At 44.1% G+C, this 23117-nt stretch overlaps 1 protein-coding gene across 1 annotated transcript in view; it reads left to right on the plus strand.

The window, feature by feature from the left end:
* The window catches only part of ANKRD6 (ankyrin repeat domain 6), a 109046-nt gene that overhangs the window by 59513 nt on the left and 26416 nt on the right, over positions 1-23117 (plus strand). Inside the window, exons 4-5 of the mRNA XM_075046609.1 lie at positions 12781-13037; positions 22958-23056. Coding sequence (XP_074902710.1) covers positions 12918-13037; positions 22958-23056 — 219 coding nt within the window. The 5' untranslated portion in view covers positions 12781-12917. The remainder of the gene's footprint in view (positions 1-12780; positions 13038-22957; positions 23057-23117) is intronic.

Consider the following 23117-nt stretch of genomic DNA (forward strand, 5'->3'; position numbering starts at 1 on the left):
TGGGCAGCCAGCTCTAGGTGGCCCTGCTTGGGCGAGGGGGTTGGACCAGATGACCTCCAAAGATCCCCGCCAGCCTCAGCCAGTCTGTGATTCTGTGAGTTAGGTAGAATTGTCTGTCCCTCACGAACTGTTGCCAGACTTCTCGGGAATTCTCACAAGGTTGTATGGGGCTCCTGGCAAGGGTACTAAACATCTGCTCAATAGCAGGCCCCCAGAAAACACTGCAAATGGGGCTGGATACTTCGTGGTGACACTTCTGTATTAAAATGTTGGGTCAGATGGTGAAGTCAGTTAAAACTGCCTCTGATGGATCATATATGCAGTCAGGGCTCCTGATTCATAAATTTGTAATGGCCCTGCTTACACTAATTATCAGTGAAGCAGAGCAGATACGTTAGATCTATTACATTTACTGCAACAGGAATAGCACAGTACTCACTGGCATCAGCGTTTTACATGAAGAATTAATTGTGCAGTTAAGCTGTTGTTTTAAAATGTGTTTCCTCTCGGTGGTGAAATTCTTCATCTGTGTAATACTGAAATTCTGCTACTAGACAGACCTAGAGATTCAGAAGGTAGTTCATAGTGTGGTAGTTGTGGTATTTTTAAAAGGTACTCATAATTATGCAGTTTTCTGGACCCATTCAAGAGAGCTCCCAACCATTTGAAGCAGTAACATCAGACTTCTCCAGTGCAGCCCCTTCAGGTATAGCAACTGGATGAGGAATAAGACATCTGCAGAAAGCTTCTGAATTGATTTATGATTCTCTTTGAGGAAAATATATTTAGCCCATAGTGATTGATTTTTTGCAACTTGCAAATAGATTTATGAAGCAAGTAGTACTTGCATATGCTTTGCCATTTGTTCTGTATATATTGTCCTTGATGAGTATTGTACATGAAAGGGCCAAACCCTGAAGATATTCAGAGTTCATTTTACTGCCTGCTAACATGAACATTAAAATTAGGGGCACTGTATATGGTGTTAGCCAGGTTCACATCTGTACGAAGAGAAAATTCTCTGTTCTCCCACAACACGAATACATATATTGGTGTCTGAAAATACGTGAAGTAACTCAGTCACCTTCCCCAGCAGAGGAAGATTTTCCCATGGTAAGTTAGAGAGCTTGCTTCAGGTGGTGACTTGGGAGAGGGTGGTACCTGTCACCAGGCAGGACCTGCCCAGGGACCCAGGCTGGAAGTCTTGCATCTCGGGGCATCACTGCCGTGTGGGAAGCAGATCTCCTAGTTACACTCCAGTGCCTTGAGAGCTACAGAGGTGGATGGGAAGCTGTGATTCGGGAAGGCGTAGATTAAAAGGAATTATGGAAGCCGGTCAATACATGTTTTACCTATGGAAGATGCACCTTCGTAACCCATAAGAAAGCATCCCTTGAGGTTGTTTTTTAACAGGAAAAAAGTAAAAACTCTTTGTACTACAAGTTCATTTAGGGAGGAGAAGGGAATAGTGTGAAAGCTCAGTAGGCATCACTCCTTTCCAGCACTTTGGTCTCTCTGTCCTCAGCTTCCATGATGGAGACCTCTGATCCAAGGCCTGTGTGTGAGCTATTGGGGAAGAAATACTAACTGTCAGCGTCTAAGGAGGGTCTTTCTCCTCTTAAAGCCTCCCTCATTAACATGCTCCCCCCCAGTGCAACTTCGGGTCTTGCCAGAGATTTTCCATTGAGATAATCCCTGCACAGCTGTCTCCTATTGCCCTTGCAAGCCAACATGGAAACAAGATCAGCCGTGCCATCAGCACCGAAAGATCTTAGGGTTAATAGCACCATACAGTAAAGCAGAAAAACCAAAAATCTGTTGTGATGCATAGAACCCTGTCCAAAAGGTATTATTTAATTATTTTTTAGAAAATGTTATTTTTATTACCCAGACTTGTTTTTTGCAAGGATTTGACTTAAGTTATCTGGATATTTTGGATTGATTAAGCAGTTGTGGGTTGCTACTAATGAAGGTAATTACTTTAGTCCTGAGAGGATTGCAGCATGTTGTAAAATAGGATATAACACTCCTTTAACACAATAAAAAAGGGTTTCCAAGTAGATACTCTCTCTGTTGCTGCTTGAAATGTTTGTGGGTTTTGGCTTTGCAAGTTATTACTGCTTCTGTCCCTCCTGCTTGTGTAACTACACAGAAATGGGCATTACAGTAGGCCCATTGGGCTACTCACACTCACTTAAATGTGTTTTTCTTGGTGCCCCCTGTTTCCGAAAGATAGAACCCTTAGTTCACAAGTGGGGTGATGGGACAGAAAGGACCCGTAAGCTGTGCAGGAGGGTGGTGTGGAGAGGAGACGCAAAATCAAGGGGATAACTCTGCAGAGGTGAGTGCAAAGCACTACACTTTAAGATGGATCTCTGCTTCCTACAAGGCAGGGAATGACTGATTAGACTGCAGAAACAGATCTGAGAGTTTGGAGTGAGCTGGGCAGTGAATTTGATCTGTCTGATGCAGTTGCAAGGAAAGGCAAGCCTGGTTCTGGGGCTCTGGGATGCAGAAATGGAGCTGTGGAGGAGACCAGAGGGAATTATTCAGTGGGGAGCTGTCATGATCTGGAGGGTTACCTGGCCTGTGGGAGTACTGAGATTGCAACTGTGGTTTTGCAGGATTCTGTAATACACAAGGACACAGAGGTTTCATCCTCTAAACTTCTCTGCTTTATTAAGGTTACAAAAAACAACACAAAATTCACAACTAGCAACTATACCTGTGATCAAGACAGTGAATATATGTATATATCAAGCTATTACAAATTACTAGCAGCAATCAATAATAGCAGCAACAAGTACATATATATAATATTACAGGTTACTACAAACTTATCCCTAGTAAACTTATTGATAGTATAACAGCAGATACACTTATGGTAAATTACTTCTATGCATATTCATCATATTACCAATACCAAGTGCATCAAACCAGTCCCAGAAGGGGACCAAACCATCCCAGAAGTGGGAGGAAAAACCAAACTGACCCCAGAAGCGGGCCTGGGGGGGACCAATAAAGTAAAAGGCAGAGCCTCACTTCAAAGGTGATCCTTGTCATGGAGTTGGGAGTCAGCCAAGCGTCCTTGGTGAGGGTCCAAGAACTTATCTAGGAGATCGTGTAGAAAGTTCATGCAGGGAGCTCAACCTGTTTAGGAAAAGGAAAAGTACGTGCAGCACAGGAGGTTCTCAGAGGGTAAAGCTCCATTTTGGGTAAAAAAGTCTTTTCTGTATCACAGAGACATAAGAGGGTGTAGGACATCACCTCTTCAAGCAGCCAGTAAGTGCTGTTAATTTCTATTTTTCACCTGGGACAGCCGATAGATGATGATGATGATGATTTCTGTCCTCTCACACCAATTTTTATTTTCCAGACTGTTTTCCTGTTCTTGCACTTAGAATGGTCAATGGCAGTTACCTTTTCTTACTTTCTCAGGATGTTTTCCCCTTTTTCCAGACTATTTTTCACCTTTTCAGATGATAAGTTGCTGTTACAGTCCTTTGTTTTTGTGCTTATTGATGGTATCTCAGGATGCCTCCGGTTTCTAGGTACCCAGCTGCACTTCAAAGATGCCGGCTGCACTTCTCAAGGATGCTGCTGGTTCCCAGGCTGGCAGTTTCCAGGCTCACAGGCCAGCAGGCATTTTTTCTGTCAGTACTTCAGCAGACATCTTCTGTTCAGTATTTCTCCCCTTGTAACCAGGTTGCCTTTAGGGCTGCTCATATCAAGAGTCCTCTATAAGTACCTTGTGTGGTTTTGAGTACCAAGCCTCAAAAGAAATACAGCAGAGGATGAACAAGTAGAGCTGGAGAAAGTGATCTAGAGGGAAGGGGCAAAAAACCTTCAGTGTTTTTTATCTAGAATAGAAAGCAATGAAGGAAATGAAAGACAGGAGTGGGACAGGGATCACCATCCATGGGCAATGGTCTTCTATGCTTCATTATATTCATTAATATATTAGAAAAAGTTTAGGGATCACTTTGATAAAATGGCTTATTTTGTGGGGAAAAGAAGCGAGTGCAGTAATTGTCTGGTGTACAACACTGACAGCATTGAAATCTCTGTTTATTGCCCTCATTTCTGTACTATTATATACCTCCATGTGTAAGAAATGACATGGAAGTCCAGTCTATTTGCTGAGACTGCTGACAAATGTATCCTTTAATATGTGCTGCACATTTTTGTTATTTATGAAAATCTTTGCACTGGAATTGGAGAAGGGACCTTCTGTGGGTGTTGTGTAGGATCCTGCACAGCCATGAAACAGCAGGTTTGGTGACTGACCTAACCTGGTGCAGAATTGAGCCTGTGGTCCAAAGAGAAAAGCTTTGTCCCCTTCACCTGCTGCTGTGTAACCCAAAACACTGAGCACCATGAGAAGTGTGCAGCATGGAGGCTTCATGCACAACATCAGAGAGTCTTTGCTACCTTTGACCCAAACTCATGGATAGGATAGGATAAAGTCCCGAAATCCACACTTTTTCAGCAGGCTTTGTGGTCACTAAAGGCTGGTCTCTCTCCTTACTAGGATCTCCTCAGAGATGCTTTTAAGTTGCTTCCCAGTATTTGGAGACCGTTTGGGGGGCTCTTCCAAAGTCTGCTGAGGCCAGAGGGAGCTTTCTGGTGGGCTCAGCAGGTTTTGGACCTTCCCTAAAGCGGTTCCCTGTGTGAATCAGGTGCGGCTAGTTTTAGCCCACCGACAATGGTTTTTCTTGGGTGTTACACCAGCTTCTTGACAGCGGCGCTGGGGGATCAGCACATGGGTTTATGAAGTGAGAATTTCCACCCCAGCTGTGCTGACTGGTGGGGTGATACCATGTCCCATGCAGTGGAATGTGACTTCCACATTTGCTTCCCTGCTGTGCTCGGTTTCTCTTGCTTGCCCATTTTCCAGGGTGTGCCAGGTCCCTGGATGTTGTTGTTGCTGTTGCAGTACCCTGTGATGGGACACAACTGGAAAAATTACCTTCTCTCGAGGGGAACAGTGTGCACCATAACCAGGGTTATGGTGCTCCATGGGTTACAGTTGACATACTCAGCATTTCCACCCATGCTTGTCTGAATACGTCTCTCTCCCACCTTGGCCACTCCATCCCTAGGAATTCATCCACTGTCTTTCAGCTTGAGCGTCGTTAAGCTTTTAATTGACACACTGCCTGCCAGAGTCTTGCACTCATGCCAGATGCCTAGCGATATTGAGGAATATTGTACTAATACCGTAACATCTCGGGTACTCATGGTGTCTCTGTGATTCAGCACTGAACTGGGGGGCACTGATCCAGCTACCTCACCACATCTCCCACTGCTCTCCCAAGACGTCAGCTGTGATGGTACAGGAGAGACTGTGTCATTGCTGCTGGCAGCTCCTGGGTCGTGTTTTTCTTGAAGAGGAAGAACATCTCCAATGCTCTTTTGTCAGCTGCAAAATATTTTGAACCTGGTAAATGTGTGTTTTCTTCTTTCCTACTCTGTCAGTCAGAGCATTTTCTGATTGTTGCCTGGCTGCACATCTTTACTCATGTTTATAAAAGATAGGATCTAGCTCAAATAGAAGTTTGTGGCTTGGTGCCGGCTGGCATTAGATTATCGTAGCGGTGTTTTCTGGCCTTGGGAAAAATCTATAAATGCAGGAATTAATTTTTTCTTGAAATTTTCCAGCATGTCTTTTGCAATATTTACCTGAGTTGCCATTATGTGCTGGCTGGGAGAGAGTGGGGTTGCTTGTGCTGGCAGGGAGGAAGGTTCAGAGCAGACACGAAGAGGAGGAGAGCTCTGCACCACCGCACCGACACGGGGGCAGCAGGGTCCCCAAACTGGATGGCAGATACTGCCCATATAGGTAGTTTGAAAAGCAGTGTCTTTAAAACCATCTTTCTGGTATGGAGGTGGAGCAGGGAAGTCAGGAGGCCTTTCCTGGCAGCAGAGGACATACCCTTGGTGGTAAGAATGAAGGAAGAGCAGCGGAGGAGGAAAGAGAGTTTGTTATGGAAAAGATTTTGGCTCCCAGTGAGGTTCTGCGGTCAGCTTGGGTGGGATCTGTGTGGCCTTTTAGTTGATTGGCAGGTGGCTCCTGCACAGATGATGATGGTGAGGGACAGTTCTCCCATCCAGAAGCCCCACTGTGCGTAAGCGTAACATAAAAGCCCGCTCTCCCACGAGTGCAGCCGCGTGCCTGCTTCGTTCCCAAGGTTGGGCTCCAGCACTTCTATTAAACAGCAGTGAGCTGGAAAGACCTCCTAACTGATTTTATGCAAATGGGAGCGAGACATCTCATGCATGTGTGTTTGCACACAGGCACTGTCCCCTATCAAACAATAGATATTGTTTTGTTATGTAAATAGTGCTCAACTGCTGAGGGCTTGCTTGAGAGTTGAGCTCACTTGTACTGAATTGTTTTGACATGTGTGTGCAGGCAGGTGTTGAAAGAGAGGACGGGGAGAGTGCTAAAGTTGTGAAATTTCAACGAGGTAAGCCAAATAAAAGAACCAAGTCATGTTATATGGAAAGCAGTGAGTATATAACCTGCATATTGGATAAGGGGTGTCAGGGCTACGTGGCAAAGAGATAAGTAGGAGGGGAAGAAAAACAGTTGTCTTCGTACAAGGAGATACGACTTGAAAGTGCCTCTGATCTTCATCGTTGGTCTCCATGTGTCCGTGCCTCTCCAAAAGCATTCTGCTCGGCAGACGCAACTTCGGAGGTTGGTTTTGGTGGTAACAAGGCATCGCCCGAGAGTTGCCAGGCAGCTGAGGATTTACGTTCGGTGAAGCTGACGGTGAAGGTCGGGCGACAGAGCCGCGCTCGACGGAGCAGTTGGGGAAGCTGCAGCCGCTGTCTCCCCACGATCGCCGCCGGTGGGGATGGCTGTTGGTCCGGCGGCAGGCGGCCACCAGCTGCGGTGGAGCGGTGACATCAGTCAGGCTGAGCTGGTTGTGGTGGGAAGCGTGATGAGCAGCTGTCATGCAGATGCTCCCTGGGAGACTCTAAATAGTCATTGTTGAAGTAATTAATAGCAACAAGCTGGGGGGGGGGGAAGCCCAGAAAATGTTTTCAGATGTCCCAGACCGTGCTGATACTTAGGGTGATGAATCACACAATTGTCCATATGAAAACTGAATAATTTTACTTGGTACAATAAAATATGCAATGAAAACAATAAAAAAAAAAAGAGACCAACATATAAGCTACCAGAATTTTATGTAGGTGTCCAGTTCAAAACGTTGACTGGTATAAAATCTAACTCCAAAATAGTATTGATGTTGTAAAGAAAACTATGAATCAAAAGCATATTGTTCTTGACTTGGTGGGGCTTTGCTGTTTTCCAGATAGAGCTGCTGCTGGTATGGTTTTCATAATGACTGATTTTTAACTGCCTTTTTGGGCAGGAAGGGGTGAGAGGCAGAGCCCTCCCTTTGGCAAAATACATACATTTTTCCTGAGTAGTTTACACTGGATCCATGATGGAACTGGAGAAAAAAATCACTTAAAGGAAAGCAGTGCCGCAGGTCTTGGAAAAACGTTCTTAAAGTCACTTGAGAGAAACGGCAGATATATCTGCATCCTGAAGTAAATGATAAAATGAGTTCCAGGAAACTCACTCTTTCTAAATACAATAATACATGCTGATGAAAAATGCTGTTACTCTAAAGTGAGTACAATCTTTGTGTTTGTGTCATATTTTAAATATGACAAACTGCTTTGCAAAGAGGCTGGACAAGAAAAAGAGCATTTTACAGATTTTAATATACTGATACATACTAAAAGCAAAGAAACCCATGTTGCTCTGAGAGCCGAGCAAAGAAGAGATGGGCAGCATTTAGACATAAGAAATTTTCTTGGAAAGACTTTTTTATTATTATAAAAGAGTAGCTATTATGTACCCTCCCATAACAAAATGGTCCAACTCCATATCTTAACACTGGGCTATTCTAAAATAATTTAGAATAATTTTATGCCATTATTTATGTCACATAAAATGAAGCTACCAGGTGCTGAGAGTTTTTCTTGGACTATTCAGCACCATTTCTGGTGATAAACTAGAAAAGAGAATTTGGGGTCCCTTGCAGAAAAGTGGGGTCCCTGGTTTTTTTGTTTTTTTTTTTTATTTCATCTTGTACCTTGGTACATACGGAAACTTTTTGTTAGCTATGTAAGCATTCTTTTATTCAGATACTAATTTAACTTGGTGATTGTACTGAGAATGACCTGTGCTCTGGCATTGCATCTTTTCCATTTGCACAGGGGACCTTTTAAAGTTGATTAGCTCATAGCTCTTAAATCTTTCATGGTTTTCAGCTTTTTTTTTCCTTCCCTCAGAGAGAAAGCTGGGGGTTTTTTAATCCTTTCTGTGCATTTAGGAGAGGCTATTGCTTAGCCTTTCAGTATTTGTGACGTTTGATGTGTCCTGGACTTTCCTTTGGCTTTCAAAACCCATCATTCCTGTACTTTTTTGTTACTGACGTGTGGGTGATACAGCCGCTGAAGCTGCCTGGCAGCAGTTTGGAGGGGAGGGAGCCAGGGAGGGGGAAGGTACATAGAGTGTTTTTCGCCCGCTCTGCCAGTTGCACAGGAGGGAGGCCAGAGCTGTGAGCTTTACAACCCTGCCACCGAGCAGCCGGCTGCCCACCCGCGCCGTGCTGTGCCGTCCTGGCCAAACATCTCCTAGAGCGTCCATAGGGTGGACATCATCCGTGGGGATGTGGCTGGACCTCAGCCTCTGGGAACGGTGCCTCCCTGCTGCCAGTCAGGAATACTAATCCACGGTCACCCTGTCCTTTTCCATGCTCCACCGATGGGGTGAGCAGGTTATCCTCAGGGGTGAGCAGGTTATCCTTGGAAGGGATTGCCCCGTGGTGGAGCAACCGAACCTGTGGGCATCACAGCTGGCCAGCTTCCCTGGAGAGGCTTGGGAAGTAGATGTTGCTTTCCCAACCTGCTGCAGGTAAGTGATCTGATCTTAAACAAAGAAACAGAGAGACAGCTCGCTCTTATTTAAAAATATGTTAAAGCAAAATCCTTTTTCTTTTTTGTTTTGAAGGCAGAAGGTTTGAATATTCCTGTGCTCCGCTGAGCTCCCAGATTTGGGGGGTGATAATGAGGGATTTAATTCTGGGCAGCAGGTGCTGGCAGCAGGGATGCGATGCAGCGCCTGTAATCGTGTTTTCAGGTTCATTTTGCACCATCTGGGTGTGAAAGGGGCAGTCGAGCTTTTAATTGTAGTCTGTGGGCAGCTGGTACCTTCCTCCTCCTGCTGCGGGTACAGACGTGTTCAAGGAAAGATGGTGTGTGTGTCTGAGGCATGTAGAGAGTTAAAGCTGGCGAGGAGCCGTGCCGCTGCCCATTGAGCCGCTGCGCTGGGGAAGGGTCCATGGCAGGGGAACGAGAAGGTTGTTCCCCCTTCTGCTCCCACTGGTCACCCATCACTTTTTCCTACCAGCTCAGGAAAAAAGGGAAGTTGTCTTTCAGCTGTCTGGGCTTCCTCTCCTGATGGGATGTGCTTTTCGGAGTTGCAAGTAATCCCAGCTGAGGAGATGTAAAGCAGCCGGCATGGGGAATTTGACCTGTTGTGCGAGCGCCCGTCCGTGAAACACCCCGGAGCAGGAGCCAGGTTTGTGACGTGACTGCCCTTCGGCAAAGGGGACCGGTGACTGCTGGAGACTTGGACAACGTGGAAGATGTCCATAAAAGACCAATATCTGAATCAACTCCTTGCTGTGCTTTTATATGTGATCCAAGCGGTGGAAGAGGCAAGAGGGCAAACTACATGATAACAGCAGTGGCAGGGGACGGCAGGCTGAGGAGGGTCATGATCTCCCGGGGGAATGTTCTGCGGTAATGGGAAGGCAGTGAGAGCGAGGGAGAAAAATCAAACCAGGGAGTACGATTTCCAGCATTACCTTGCGTCGGTACGTACCTGTTAACCAGACCTTTCCCTGGCAGCACTGAATTTTGCGCTGTCATGAGTCAGTTGAGGTATTAGGGTGTGTTTCTAGTGGTATGGCTAAGATGTAATGATCATCTACAGTTTCTGCAAATTTGCTCAGAAATGTCAGTGTGTCAGGAAAATGTTTCCATTGAGATTTTTGCAGTGAATATGGAAATCTCTCAGTGACAATGATGTTGCTGCTTACCACAGATGTTTTAAGATTCACAGAGTTGTGAGTGTATTGTGCATGACTCCATCCAAAGTATAGGCAGCCAGGTTAGGTGGAAGGATGGGGATAAACAAGCGATGGTACAGTTCATCTGGAAACCACCGCTGCACAGGCAAGGGCTGGCACAGAAAGAAAGCACCTCACTGCCTGAAAAGCTCACAGAGAAGGATCCCTGTTGTAAGGCTTGCCCTGCACTGTGTGCCCGTCACGGAGGGAAGGAGTGGGAAGCACTCCTGGGTTACGGAGATGCTGCTTTGGGATGCGATGGGAGGGTCAGGGATGTGTTGGGAGCAGGGGGGCTGGGCTTGGGGCGGGGGTCAGCTTGCTTCGGTAACACGAGTCACTGGAAAGCAAATACTTAGAGAGTTGAGATTAAAACTTGTGTTGCTTTTCACAGATCCAGTTACAAAGTGTAGGCTGTCTGTATTTCTTGGCTTTTTTATGTGGTTTGTACTATACTGTGCACATCACTGTGCCAGAGGAACAGAGTGTGATGTGTACAGTGCTGGTGAAGGACATAAGAGGTTTTTCTTCTGTCTTTCCGGTGTTACCAGGGTGTCCAAACTGTGTCTGTCACATTGAGGGTGTGGGTGAGACCGGTCCAGCAGCACAGGGTACAGCACTGCTTCTCTGTTGTCCCTTGTTGCGCTGCCTTTGAGGCCAAGAAAGTTTTTGTCTTGTTTCTCTGAATAAATGTGCAGCTATTTCCATGTTGCTCCAAACATGTTTGCACTTAGAAAGCAAGAGGAAGGTGAGGAAAAGCTAACCTGAATCTTTTACCTGGAAATAGTATTACCTAATGCTTATACTTAGAAATCAGTAGTCAATTATCTGAAGTTATTTCTGGCTTTGACGTAACTTTTCTATTAACCTTGGAGAAACCAGTAACTTTCCTGTGCTTTAAAGGGCCTTTTTCTAAAACACATGTAATATTCATGAGCATATCATTCACCTCAAAGTGTTACAAGAATTAATGCTCATAAAGCGTTTTAAGATTCATTAGTACAAATTACCATAGGAGTGCAAATTAAATTCTGCTAGTACCATCTACTACTACAAATTAACCAACATGGTTTTAATATACATGATCAAAAATGTTTAGTGTAGATCAGTGATCCTGCAGGGTCCAGGGACTTTGGACATCACTTTGGTGACACAGAGGACCACAGTACCCTATTAACCATTCAGTTAAACAGGGCTACAGCATCTTTTTGTTGCGGAGGTTTACTGGTGGATATGACTGTGTAACACTGGAGTGATGTTCATTAAAAGGTCTCGCCCCCAGTATTTAGAAGACAGGGAGTTCATGTGCCACAACCACCCATGCATTTTCTCCTTGTTGCTGCGAGTGTCTTCCTGGTATGAGGATGGAAATTAAATCTTTCTGGTGATGATCTCCCTGCTGAAGCTGTTAGCAAAAATGTCAGTACTCTGAGTGGTGGGATTATGATGGGGAGGGTTTTGTACTATCGGCTAAACCGAGACAAACAAATCAGTTTAGGGGGGGCACCAAAGCCATTAAGCAGTAATAGCTTTTAGTTATTGCTGTTTTGAGATGGATTCAAAGGGATAACCTAAGGGTGAAAGACGTTGTACTCCACTATCAATCTCCAAGATCATCTAGTTCCTCCACCAATTACCCTTAGACTATGCAAAGCCTGTAATACTAGTCACTGATAAGGAGCAGTGCAGTGATATTTCAAGAGAGAGAAAGATAAATCATCTGTGTACACACTGGCTATCTTGAAGGTATTTTTCCTGTACTGAAACAATTAAATACCGAAGTGTGAAAAGCACAGGTAAAGCTGAAATCTTCCCAAACTGGGCAGGTCCTGGATCCTACAGCTCAAAGTGATCTGTGGATACATTTTCTGGAATTATGTCAGAAATTTCTTTTCAGCTCTGATGGCTGATTGGACGGGTCAGTGGAGCCTGGGAAGAAGAACATGCTCACAAGTTTGCATTACGAGTGCTAAATCTGAATTGTTTCTGGGTCAGTGGGGTGTGATGTCAGCATTGTGGGGGGAACATCATTTCTCGCTCTCAGCAAAGATGAGTGTTTCCCAGCTGCAGGTTGTGATCTCTTCCAAAGGTGTCCTTGGGATAGTTCGGGCGAGGCTGTGAAGCGTTTTATACTCGTGAGGGAACAGTCAGCTGCCTTTAATTGCTGACTGCACTCAATCCTTCCAGGGCAGAGGTTTGTATATTTATATCAGCAGCCAGTGACTATAACCTATTCTTGTTCCCTTGGCCAACACAGGCTGAGCTACTATTAGCAGTGGAGGTAGTTAACCCGTCCTTGGCTAATTAAACTCTGGGAAACCTGGGGGGAAGGTGAGAATGAAAGGGGGCCACACAAATACACATTAGGCCAAAAGAGAGATAAGCTCTCAGAAAGTTTAAGGATTTTTGTCCCAAACTAGGGAAATGAGGGCACATTGAAAATGTGCTACTGTCCGCATCCCTCTGCATTGCAACAGAAGTGCAATGTCTTCAAGAGGCTCCAAGGTTTTTTTGTGACCCCCTCCCAAAGCGATGCAAAGACGAACACTCGGGGAGGAGCCGCTGCAGTGCTTCCGTCTCTGAAACCTTGCTGACGGCAGTGTTGTTTTCTGATCCACAGGTCCAGAGGATGGCATAGCAATAACGTCACCGTCCAGGGAGCTGGGGTCCTTCCTTGCCTGCCTGCGTGCTGCTTGAACTGATCCCAAGCCTTTGTTTTTGGACCGAAGAAGCCTGAAAACCTTTCTCTCCTAATTCATGAGCCAGCAGGATGTGGTCGCCGTGCTTTCAGAACGCCTGCTCGTAGCCGCCTACAAAGGCCAAGTGGAGAATGTGGTGCAGCTTATCAACAAGGGTGCCAAGGTAGCGGTTACCAAGGTAACAAGAGAAAAACGCTTTGCGAAATCCCTGGGAACTAACATAACTCCTAGACCATTGTCTGTGAAAATGCCCTCGTAGCTTTACCAATCTGAATGTGACTGAGGTTAGTGTCCAGATTTCCTTAAAGTTTATATTTAATAGCTCATGTGAATTTACAATATAGTGCATGTCTTGTATTTATACACTTCCCAGTGGACACAGCTGTAGTGAATGCCGAGTCCTCAGAAATGTAGTGTGTCGATGGAGAGGCAGAGACATTTCAAAGCGTGCATTGACTTTTGAACACTGTGCGAACTGATGAATGGAGCGATTCATCACTGTCGAGGGAAGGCAGTTCAGAGCACCCATCTTTCTGGGTGAGGGGATGGGGCAAAGCCACCTGTTGGTAGGGTAAAGGTATGCAGAAAGTGTTTCTTGCCGCTGAAGTCGTTTGGTACAGCAGCCTCACTGATACCCGGCATCTTCATTGATTCGTGCTGTGTAGTCCCCAGTCAGTTCCAAACTTGGGGGTTGCAAACTGTGTTCCCTGTACCTTTGAGATAAGGTCAGCATTGAAGGATATCTGCTTGGATATTAAGAGAGTTCAAACTGATATTCACCTATTCCTAACTCTCAACATGTTGTAAATATTACTAGCATATAAAAGATGAGATAGAATTGGCTCTTGCAGAGAAGGTTTGATCAGCATAAACGCTTAAAAAGAATTAGGTAAGTTAGATCTTTAGAACTGTAACATAAAATTTGGGACGTCCTGTTTTGATGAACTGTTGTTCTCCATCGTATCTAGTTTTATTTGTATTTCCATATTGGTTTTGAACATGATACATGTATGGGAGCTAATATTTACAGATAGAAAGCAAATGTGAGTACATTTGATAAGTAATCCGTATTTTCCTCTTTTTATCTGTCAGTGGCAGTTGTTTTCAGTCCCTTTGCAGTGTTTGAGTTGTAGATAGTATTTATTTTGAAAGCTGAAGTGATCCAAGGAGAACTGGTGTTTGTAAGTTTTGTTTGCCAAAACTAAGTGGCCTGTTCTTGGTAGATACAAAGCACAGATGTAATAAACATGAATGGTCCCATAAAGATGCCTGTTTGGCTCTGTTGTCCAAGCAGCTCTGTAGCTGATGAACAGCTATTAAAGGCAGTCAGCAATAGATCAGGAAATACTGACTTACAGATGTCTGAATGGTAGCTCAGGGGTTTGTGGGTTGGTTTGTTTTTTTTTGTTTGGTTGGTTTTTTTTTTAAGATCATGAGCTATGAGACTGCTGAGGGACCTACCTGCTACCTGAAAATACACAAACAATTGAAAGGATGTCATGCTTTGTATAAATTTGTCCATTAGTGTAATTTCAAATCCAGCTTCCACGCTGTTTGAACATAAAATGTTCCTTTGCAATAGTTGCCAGAATAATTATGACAGTGATTTAACTGTTTCATGGAATTAGTTGCCATAATCCACAATTCAAATGCAAAATTGACACTTTTCTTGTTGTTAAGGTTGTTTATTATGCAATTTTCAATGCCTTCTGTTAATTACAGTAAGAAGCAAATCGTGTAGATCTGACTTTCAAACACAAAATCAGTTTAATTTGATTAAATGCAGATTTGCTAGAGTTGACAAGTTTTTCTTTCCTACACCATCTATGTGGCTTCCTGCTTCTTGCACTTGCTTTGTTGTTCAGCCCTTGCGTGGAAAATCAAAGCAAAGCTCATTTGGCAGCAAAACTGTGCCCAGGTGCAGAGTATTGGTGTTTCTGTTGGAAACCCATGCTTGCTGGTGAGCTGTGAGGCCATCCCTGTAGCTGATCTGGTACTACAGGATGGAGCCCAGGGAGGGGGGATGACAAAAGCTGTCCCTCTTGTCATTCTGGATGCATCCCGGCACATCAGCAGGCAGCACAGATGAGGTACTTGGGTAGCCTGCTGACAAGCTCTGCTCAGGAGAGATGAAGTTAGATCAGCAAGACTGTGGAGGAGCGCACAGAGGAGTGGAGAGGCTCTCAGAGGAGCAACCGAGGCTACGTGCATGCGGTATTTTGGAGGCGCACACGCACTTAGTCCTCCCATGCTGTGAGCCAGATAGAGGTGAGCTCAATGTGAACCAAAAGATGTGAGACCAAGCTGCTGCCCTCGTCAAAGCCTGTCAGCTCAGGCTCAGTAATGTCCTATCCAGGTCTATATAGCATCCAGTTTGCATCTGGCTCTCACCCAGCCAGCTAGCTGCATAGGGAGAGCATGGGCATATTTGCCTACAAAAGACTGTATAAACATACCCTGGAAGAGCTTGGCTTGCTAATCTGGTGACACAAAAAGGCTGGAAGGAAAAAGAGCCATTTAAAGTCAAGGACAGGTTGTCACAGGAGCAAGCATGTATAAATTAGCCTTGAGTATATTTAAACTGGAACTTTGAAGGGATTTTTTAGCCATCAGAGAGACAGGTTCTTGTGCAGTCTCCCAATAAGCAGAATAGGTGCAAAATAAGGTCTACGTTCAGGATAGGGGTTGTTAATTTTTAGGATGGAAATTAGATGGCAGCCTTGTTGTAGTGGAGAAGTATTGATTAAGCTTTCAGATAAATTGAAACCCAGAGCCCTCTCCCCTCCTCAAGATGAAACTTGTTGCAAAATGAAGTGTAAAAATAAATTTATTCATGTGCATGCCTTTGTTCTCTGCTTTAACTCATAGTTTTCAGTTTGTTCTGTCAAATTAATTTTAAATTCTAGGGATTTGCTTTAAAATAAAAAAAAAAATGGGTTTTGTACTTGTCAGCCAAAATTCCTGCTGAATCCTATCAGGTTTTTATTGGAGGAAGACATGCAGAGACAAAGCTCTTTGGAGGAAGAGAAATAGTTCCCACATCACTTTAGGCTTTAAATGTATTTCTGATACGCATCCGTAAGCGCAGACCAATTCTTGTGAAAAACACCATGCAGAGCCACAGCTTGAAGTGACCAGGATCTAGAGCTAAATGTCAGAGAGTTCTTCATTCAAACAGGATTAATTGAGCATAGCTTAAGAAAAATGAAGGATATTTTCTGTAACAAACCAAGTACTATTAAATGCTGGATAGCTGGCAAGCTCGTCCAGTTCTATTTTTATCATATATATGGAAGGTCATATGATGTGGTTAATTGCTGCTTCAGTAAACAACAATTCAGCTGCAAAATAGTATTTCACCTCTAAGTAGATGATCTCAGAAGAAGAAGAATATGAAAGAAACAAAATTCAATGGAGAATCCATGTGTCCAGGCGCTCACTTCAGCGTTTCCTCGGGGATGCACTTGTTTCGTTTTGACAGCGTTACTACCAAGGCATCTGTGCAGATGAAGTCAATATGGAAGTGTGCGCCTCCCCTGGCTCCAAGCAAGGGACACGGAGGCTCACTCCAGATTTGGGGCCTTTTAAAATATGTAAAGAAGAGCTGATGGCCACTAGCTCACGCCGCTGTTGACAATCTGACATCAGGGAGCCCAGAGTGGGAGAGGGCTGGTGGCAGTGCGTGGCACACGCATCGAGCGCTCGTCCTGGTTCTGGGATCTCTGCCACCAACCACGTGGGGTCGTGGCCGAGAGATGGTCTGGCACCCAGCAGAGACTTCATGGCTCTGCTCTTCTCAAAGGGCAGCTTCTCAACCAGGGTGCTCTGTTGCTGCTCTGCCTGGTAGGACAAAGATAATTTCCATTTTTATGCCTTTTTGTCTGATGTTCTTCACAGGTGTGAAATTTATAGCTGTTTTCTTTATGAAAGGAGCAAAAATACCCCAAACAACTGATCATACAAATTGGCTGATCCAACAAGCAGGTGCCTTTTATAGAGTATTTTGGTGAATATGCTGCAAAAGCTGGAAAATTAAGAGCTGAGCCTGCTATAATTAAGTCTTTTCTTGCAAGCAAGAAAGCTGGTCCCTTCTTTCAGTCCTTTTGTAGTAGAGCTTTCTTTCAGTAAAGTTATTGACAGCTGCATCTTCGGCATGAAAGTGCTGGGACTTTTGCTGAGCTGCTCTGTCTTGCTGCCCTCCCAGGATGTTGTTTTCCTTTTCCTGGGTTATTTTTCTTTTGATTTTGTGAGTTGAGATAGGTTAGGGCGAGGGCTGAGGACCAATAGGGGTGGCACAGTAGGAGCAGTGGTAGTGACATCTCAGATGAGGTCGTCTCTTCTCTCGATCTTGTCCCCAGAACGGTGCCCAGAGGATGGAGAGAAAGTGGAATTTCACCTCCCAGGCATCAACTTCTGGTGTATCCTAAGGATGCCTGGCTGAAGCAAGGCACTTCTGGGGGAACGGCAGCCCTTAACATGGCTTTGCTCCGTGCCTGGAGATGAAGTTTCCAGGTCTGAACCTCTGCACTGCAGCTCACCAAAACAAAGTGTTACTGGGTATTGGGTTTCGCTGGGGTGTTGCAGGACGGGGTGTAGCATTCAATAGTGAGAATTAGTAGGACCAGAAGAAACTGTATTAGCAAGCACGCACAGAGGAGTGTGCTGCTTCTCTGCTAATCGTGAAAAAGATTGCCAGAGGAAGTCATAAAGGTAGTACAGGCAGTTTTAATGTAATTTGTGTAGCACCGTGGGTTTTATGACTATTTTTTCAAAGGGAAGCAGAATATAGCTTTTCTGCAGAGCATAGCATTAAGATCATAACTATAAAATTGAATTCTGGAGAGAAAGGATGATCGTTTGGAAAAAACCATAGAAATGCAAAAGGTGGTGCTTCTGTTTTGATTCAGTAATTCTGTTTGTTTATTAGATTTAATTTTTGAACTAGTCATGTTATGAACCTTCCATATGGCAACACTTTTATAATGCTGGGGTACTTGTAATTTTGTCATCAGAATTTCACCTTCAGAGCATGTTGAGTTCTTCAAAACAATCTTTTATTTTCTTCCTTTTTAAGTACATACAGACAAACAAAAAAAGAAATGTATTTTGGTGCTTTCATGCTTTTGTGCTCCTTCAGTTTGAAAAACTACTTGCATCTGTTTTAAGCAACAAATGAAAATAAAAGGGGACTAGCAAACATTTAGGGACTTGCTGAATGCCTATGGAGGTCAATCAGAAACTTTCTGCTGACTTGAGTGAGCAGGTTACTCATGGAAAACAGTCTAACAAATCATCAGTGTGAACAATGTGACAAGACTTGGGTGTTGTTTTCAAGCTTTCTAATAAATCGTGGATAGGCATGTTTTTGTGTAAGTGCAGAATGGATGAATAAATAACATTCCCTGTGCAGCACAAGAGCAGGGTGAGATGGAGAACTGAATGTACTTGCATAAAAGTATCTCCAAATACATAAACACAGGGAAAGATCATGCGGATCATGGTGCTAAGGCCCCCCATATGGATTTGGTTGCAGGGTGCATACATTGGCAGCTGCTCTAAGAAAATTCTGCTTTTAAACAGTATGTATCGACAGCTGCCTGTCAATGCGTGGAAGTTAGAATACAGATTAAATACAAACAAAACCCCTACCCTTGCATTTTACTGCTGAAATTCATGTGGCTGTTCACTGTGCGTGGCTGCAACCTGATAGGCCCCATAGCTATAGCAGCGTGTCACGGTTGTTGGAAGTTGCAGCCTTAGTGCAATAGGTCCCATTTATTTTGTCAATCAGCCCGTGACACTGGAGGATTTGTATGATTTGTTGCCTGCTGAAGCAATTATTTACATTTGAATAGAAGTCCAAATTGCATATTTTTTTGTATGAATGACTGCTTTATTGGTTCATTAATCCCAAGTTGTAGCAGTCTCTCATTTGTATTTCTGTAATAACCCCCAAACCATTACAGTTCATATTTGGAAATGCTCACAAGCTTTTAAGTCGGTAATCTGCATGTTAAGCAGTCCCAGGGTTTAGTGTTTTCTCCTTGCAATGAGCATCTAGGACACACTCTTGTTCTTACATGTTTCCCACTAGGACCAATGCGTGTATTCAGCTAAGCCCCCTCTTTGGTGCTGCAGTGGTGAGTGCAAAATGTCTTTGTGGAGGAGACACCCAAAGGGAAATTTGTCTGTCTGCCTTCATCTCTCTTGCCCCTAGATATTTTGAGTAGGATGCATTGCTGTGAGAGAAGAACTTTGTGGGCTGTTAGTTTGACTTACAGACGAAAAGGCAAGAGCATCTCTGACGGTTGCTGCTGGGGCTTCCCGCTGTGACATGGACCCATCGAACGTTCCTCTCCAAAGCTTGCTGTGCTCCAAGTTTGTCATCACAGCATGAGGGGCACCCAAATCGCCTTGTCTCTCCCTCACAGTTTGTTCTGGATTGGTGTGTGTGTGCATATGGACATACATACCTGTGTGTATGTGTCTGTGCGGGGAGGTGGGTGGGAAGTGGTTTTCCAGTGTTTGCATTGCCCGCACTGGAACACTGTCCAGCTGTGCTGCCCATCTCTACTGTCATTTCAGCATTACTGGGAAGAAAAAGAAAATCTGGCATTGCCAGTTCTTGCAGGGTTATGATTAATCTTGAGATAATCGGTGCTCTTCCAAAAGCCTGAGCCTCTAATCAGTATAATGTGCTGGAATTGATCCTCCTCCCCATGCTCCCATCCTAGGTAGGGTCATAGTTTTCATTGATAGCATCCCATTATAGGGGGAAGAGCTCAAGGACTGCATATATGCAGTAGCTCTGGTCTCTGAAAGTCCCTCTCTAGGGGTCTCCAATAGGTGGGATGCCTCTCAACCTATGCTTTTGGATAGAGAATCTTGAAACACACAGACCCTCTGGAGTAAAAATAATTCTCTAGTCTTCTGTTTCAATAACTCTTTTTTTTTTTAATTTTTTTTTTATTTTTTAAACAAAACCCTGAGTTTTGGGGACCTGGCTGAAGTTTTTGAACGCTTGGGGATGATGATAGGCGAAATGCACACTTTACGGTGAGTCTCCATTTGCTGAATGACAGGAACAGCCAGGCAACACTTGCTCGCAGGTCTCCCTGGCCCCACGGTGCCCTCTTCCAGCAAGTGCCCTCTCCTCCTCCAGCACCCATCTCCTGTGGCTGGCCGGGAGCACGGGGAGGCTGCCCAGCTGTGGAGAACAGGGGACGGGTTGGTCCCGGTGACAGGAGAACTTGGTGCTCCCTGGGGCGAGGGCAGCCTCCTCCTCCAGTTAAGCCTGTTCCCTGGGGCAGCTTTATTTTAATGTGCCTTAAGGCACTGAATGGGCAGGTGAAGGTCCTGTGATCTGGATCTCCTGCGGTTTTGCAACCTTTTCTTGTGCTTGTGCCCTGCCACCAGGCACGCTCTGTGTGGTGATCGCCTAGGAAGGTGTGTTGGGTGAGGAAAACATGTCCCTCGTATTGAAATAAACTCATACTCTGCTTTCGCAGTTTACTTAAAACACAGTGCCTTTGGCTGCATCTCAGCATTTTTTCAGTGGTTAGAGATGGTTATCTTATCAGAAAGTTTCCCTGCTGGGATATGCTCATGTAGTTGATGCTGTTTTCCTTTTAAAGTACATGAGCTGGCTTCAAGTTGGGTTTGTTTGGAATTTTTTCTGCTCGGTGCACAGATTGCAATAAATTGTTTTCATGATACATTAGTAACCTGCTGGGAAGTGAGATGCCTGGATTAGCTGATTTACTGATTGCCATTAAGTAATGTAGAAAGTCAGAACCCATAAACCTGAACGTGCTGGAGCACATATTCATAATCCAAACATATTGTTCATAGCAGGGAATGATTTGTCAATCTGGCTTTTTTTTTTCCTTTTTTTTTTCCCCCCTTTCTTTTTATTTTTTTCTTTTCCCCATGTTGCCTGGAGACTTTTATGCCTCCTGCTATTGTGTTACCTGGAACAGCAACACTGCCCTGGCTCTCCTCCAGGCTGATGGAGAAGGAAGCGTGCTCGGTGCCCTTCGCTGGAGGGGCAGGCGTTTAGGGACCTGCGGCCGGGTCCAGCAAGAAGCACCCAGGCAAGCAGGCTGGATGGCACCCGGGGCAGTGGTGACAGCCGAAAGCGAGCCCTTCCCACGCCTTCAGCAGGGCAGGAATGTAAGTTTCCCACATGGGAACGAGCTGCTGCCACTAACGGGAGACAATGTTTGGGTTTTGAGAGACCCGTGTCAGAGTGGGTGAGGACTTTGCCCTTACATCTGGCCCTTCAGATCGATGATGTAGGACAGTTAATCAACGTTTAACGTTTTTGAAGCATGGCACAACTAGTCAGTGATGAGACAGACATTTTTTCCCCAGCCGTTCTGTGGATTTCAACACTGGTTTTCCTTTTTGCTCTGAAGAGGCTGAATTCCCGAGGCTTCACCACCTACATGGGTATGGGATCTGCTGTGTGAAAACAATCCTGTCTTGAGCTTGGTTTTTTATTTACCTGAAGTAGCTTTCCAGCTGGAGAAGTTGCTGAAAACCTCAGAGAGCTGATGGTTGCCTTCTGCTTACTTCAGGCCATTAGTAGTCAGACAGCTCTTGAGGTGTTCACTCCTTCTGTAGGTGATATATTTATCTTCCTTTGCAGGGTAAATGACTGGATGGAAAAATAGACAATAGCAGTGGTAATGAAGAAATAGATATATAATAGGTACAGGTGAAGAATAACGTAACTCTTCTTTATCTCATAAAATGCCTAGGGGACAAAACGGGATTCTTTGTGAAGATGCTCGGTGATTTTAGCAATGGCTGGAATTCTGTTTTCTTAATTGTGATGAAATAAAATTTGCAATGAACAGTTTTAGTGTTGCTATTTAACAGTTCTTAAGGTGTTTCACTTGCTTTTCATGTTGATGCTTTGGGATTTTATATATATATATATGTGTGTGTGTGTGTGTGTGTGTATACACACACACACTTCCTAGAGCAAGAGTTAATTCTTGATTCTCCCTTATGAGGTTTTGGGTTTTTTTTCCAGGTTGTACAGGTTAAACGTTTAGGGAATCGCTTGTTGTAGCTCTCCTCTGTTGTCCACATTGCCTCTTACAAACTCTTCCCTCTTTGAGCCTCTTTTCACATAGATTCTTATGCCCCTTTTAGGAGGAGCAACCTATTCCCCTTTTCCTGAAATGTTTTATTTTAAATTCTGTCAAAGGATGATCAAGTGGGGCTCAGTTACAAGTAACTATTGTTTTCCTCTTGTCATTTCACTTAGATTTTTGGAAACCATTTGCTGGGGAGATGCTTTTTTTTCTAAATTGATTTTACTGTCAAATTTCAATCTTTGTTTTTTGTTTTTTTTTTTCTTCTCCTAAACCCATACATCAAGTATCCATCTCACCAATTAAAGCTTTTCTGTCCTTCTGTTTATTAGGGAACTGTCCTTGATTACACTATAGATTGAAATTCTCATGACTATTTTATACTCTTACTTTCATGTAGGTTAGAGCTTGGTAATGTTTAAAAATAAGTATTGTCTAAAAAAACCTGACAGATCTTTGGCAAAATGAGGTTGGTTGTCGTACATGTGAAGTCACTTGGAGTGACTACAAGTCTTCCATTCCTTTTAAGGTGAGCGGCCATCATACACAACAGTCCAGTAATTCTTATTTCTATGGCAAAGATAGTACCTATTATGATACATGAATTAGCCTGCTATTGCAACTTTGTTGTACAGTGAAGTTGAAAGCAGTTGACAATTCTGCACTCCAGAGGGACAGAAACAAAAAGGTCTTTAGGCATGGACATAAAGCCCGATCTGAATTTGCAAGGAGATATCCTTATGTGAATATAATGTCCCTTTTGTAGAGTATCATCAGTATAAACTGAAATGTTGCAGGAGGGGGAGGAGGAGTTTTCAGCATACACAAAAATAACGTAAAGCCTTTGGTACACTCATATATGTCAGTTGCTGCTATTGCAGGTTTCAGATAGTGAGGTATGAACAGAAGAATGAGATAAAGCAGACAAAATTCTGGTCAACTACCATGCATAAAAATTCATCTTAAGGTATTATTATTTTCTTCTCATTCATAGCATGGCCGGACCCCCCTGCATCTTGCTGCCCACAAGGGTCATCTCCACGTTGTCCAGGTTTTGTTGAAGGCAGGTTGTGACCTGGATATTCAGGATGATGTAAGTAGATACAACCTTCTTGCTTGGGGTGGAGGGCAAAAGGTAATTTGCAAGTAACAGT

Source organism: Buteo buteo, chromosome 15, assembly GCF_964188355.1.
Source record: "Buteo buteo chromosome 15, bButBut1.hap1.1, whole genome shotgun sequence".
NCBI classification, from domain to species: Eukaryota; Metazoa; Chordata; class Aves; order Accipitriformes; family Accipitridae; genus Buteo; species Buteo buteo.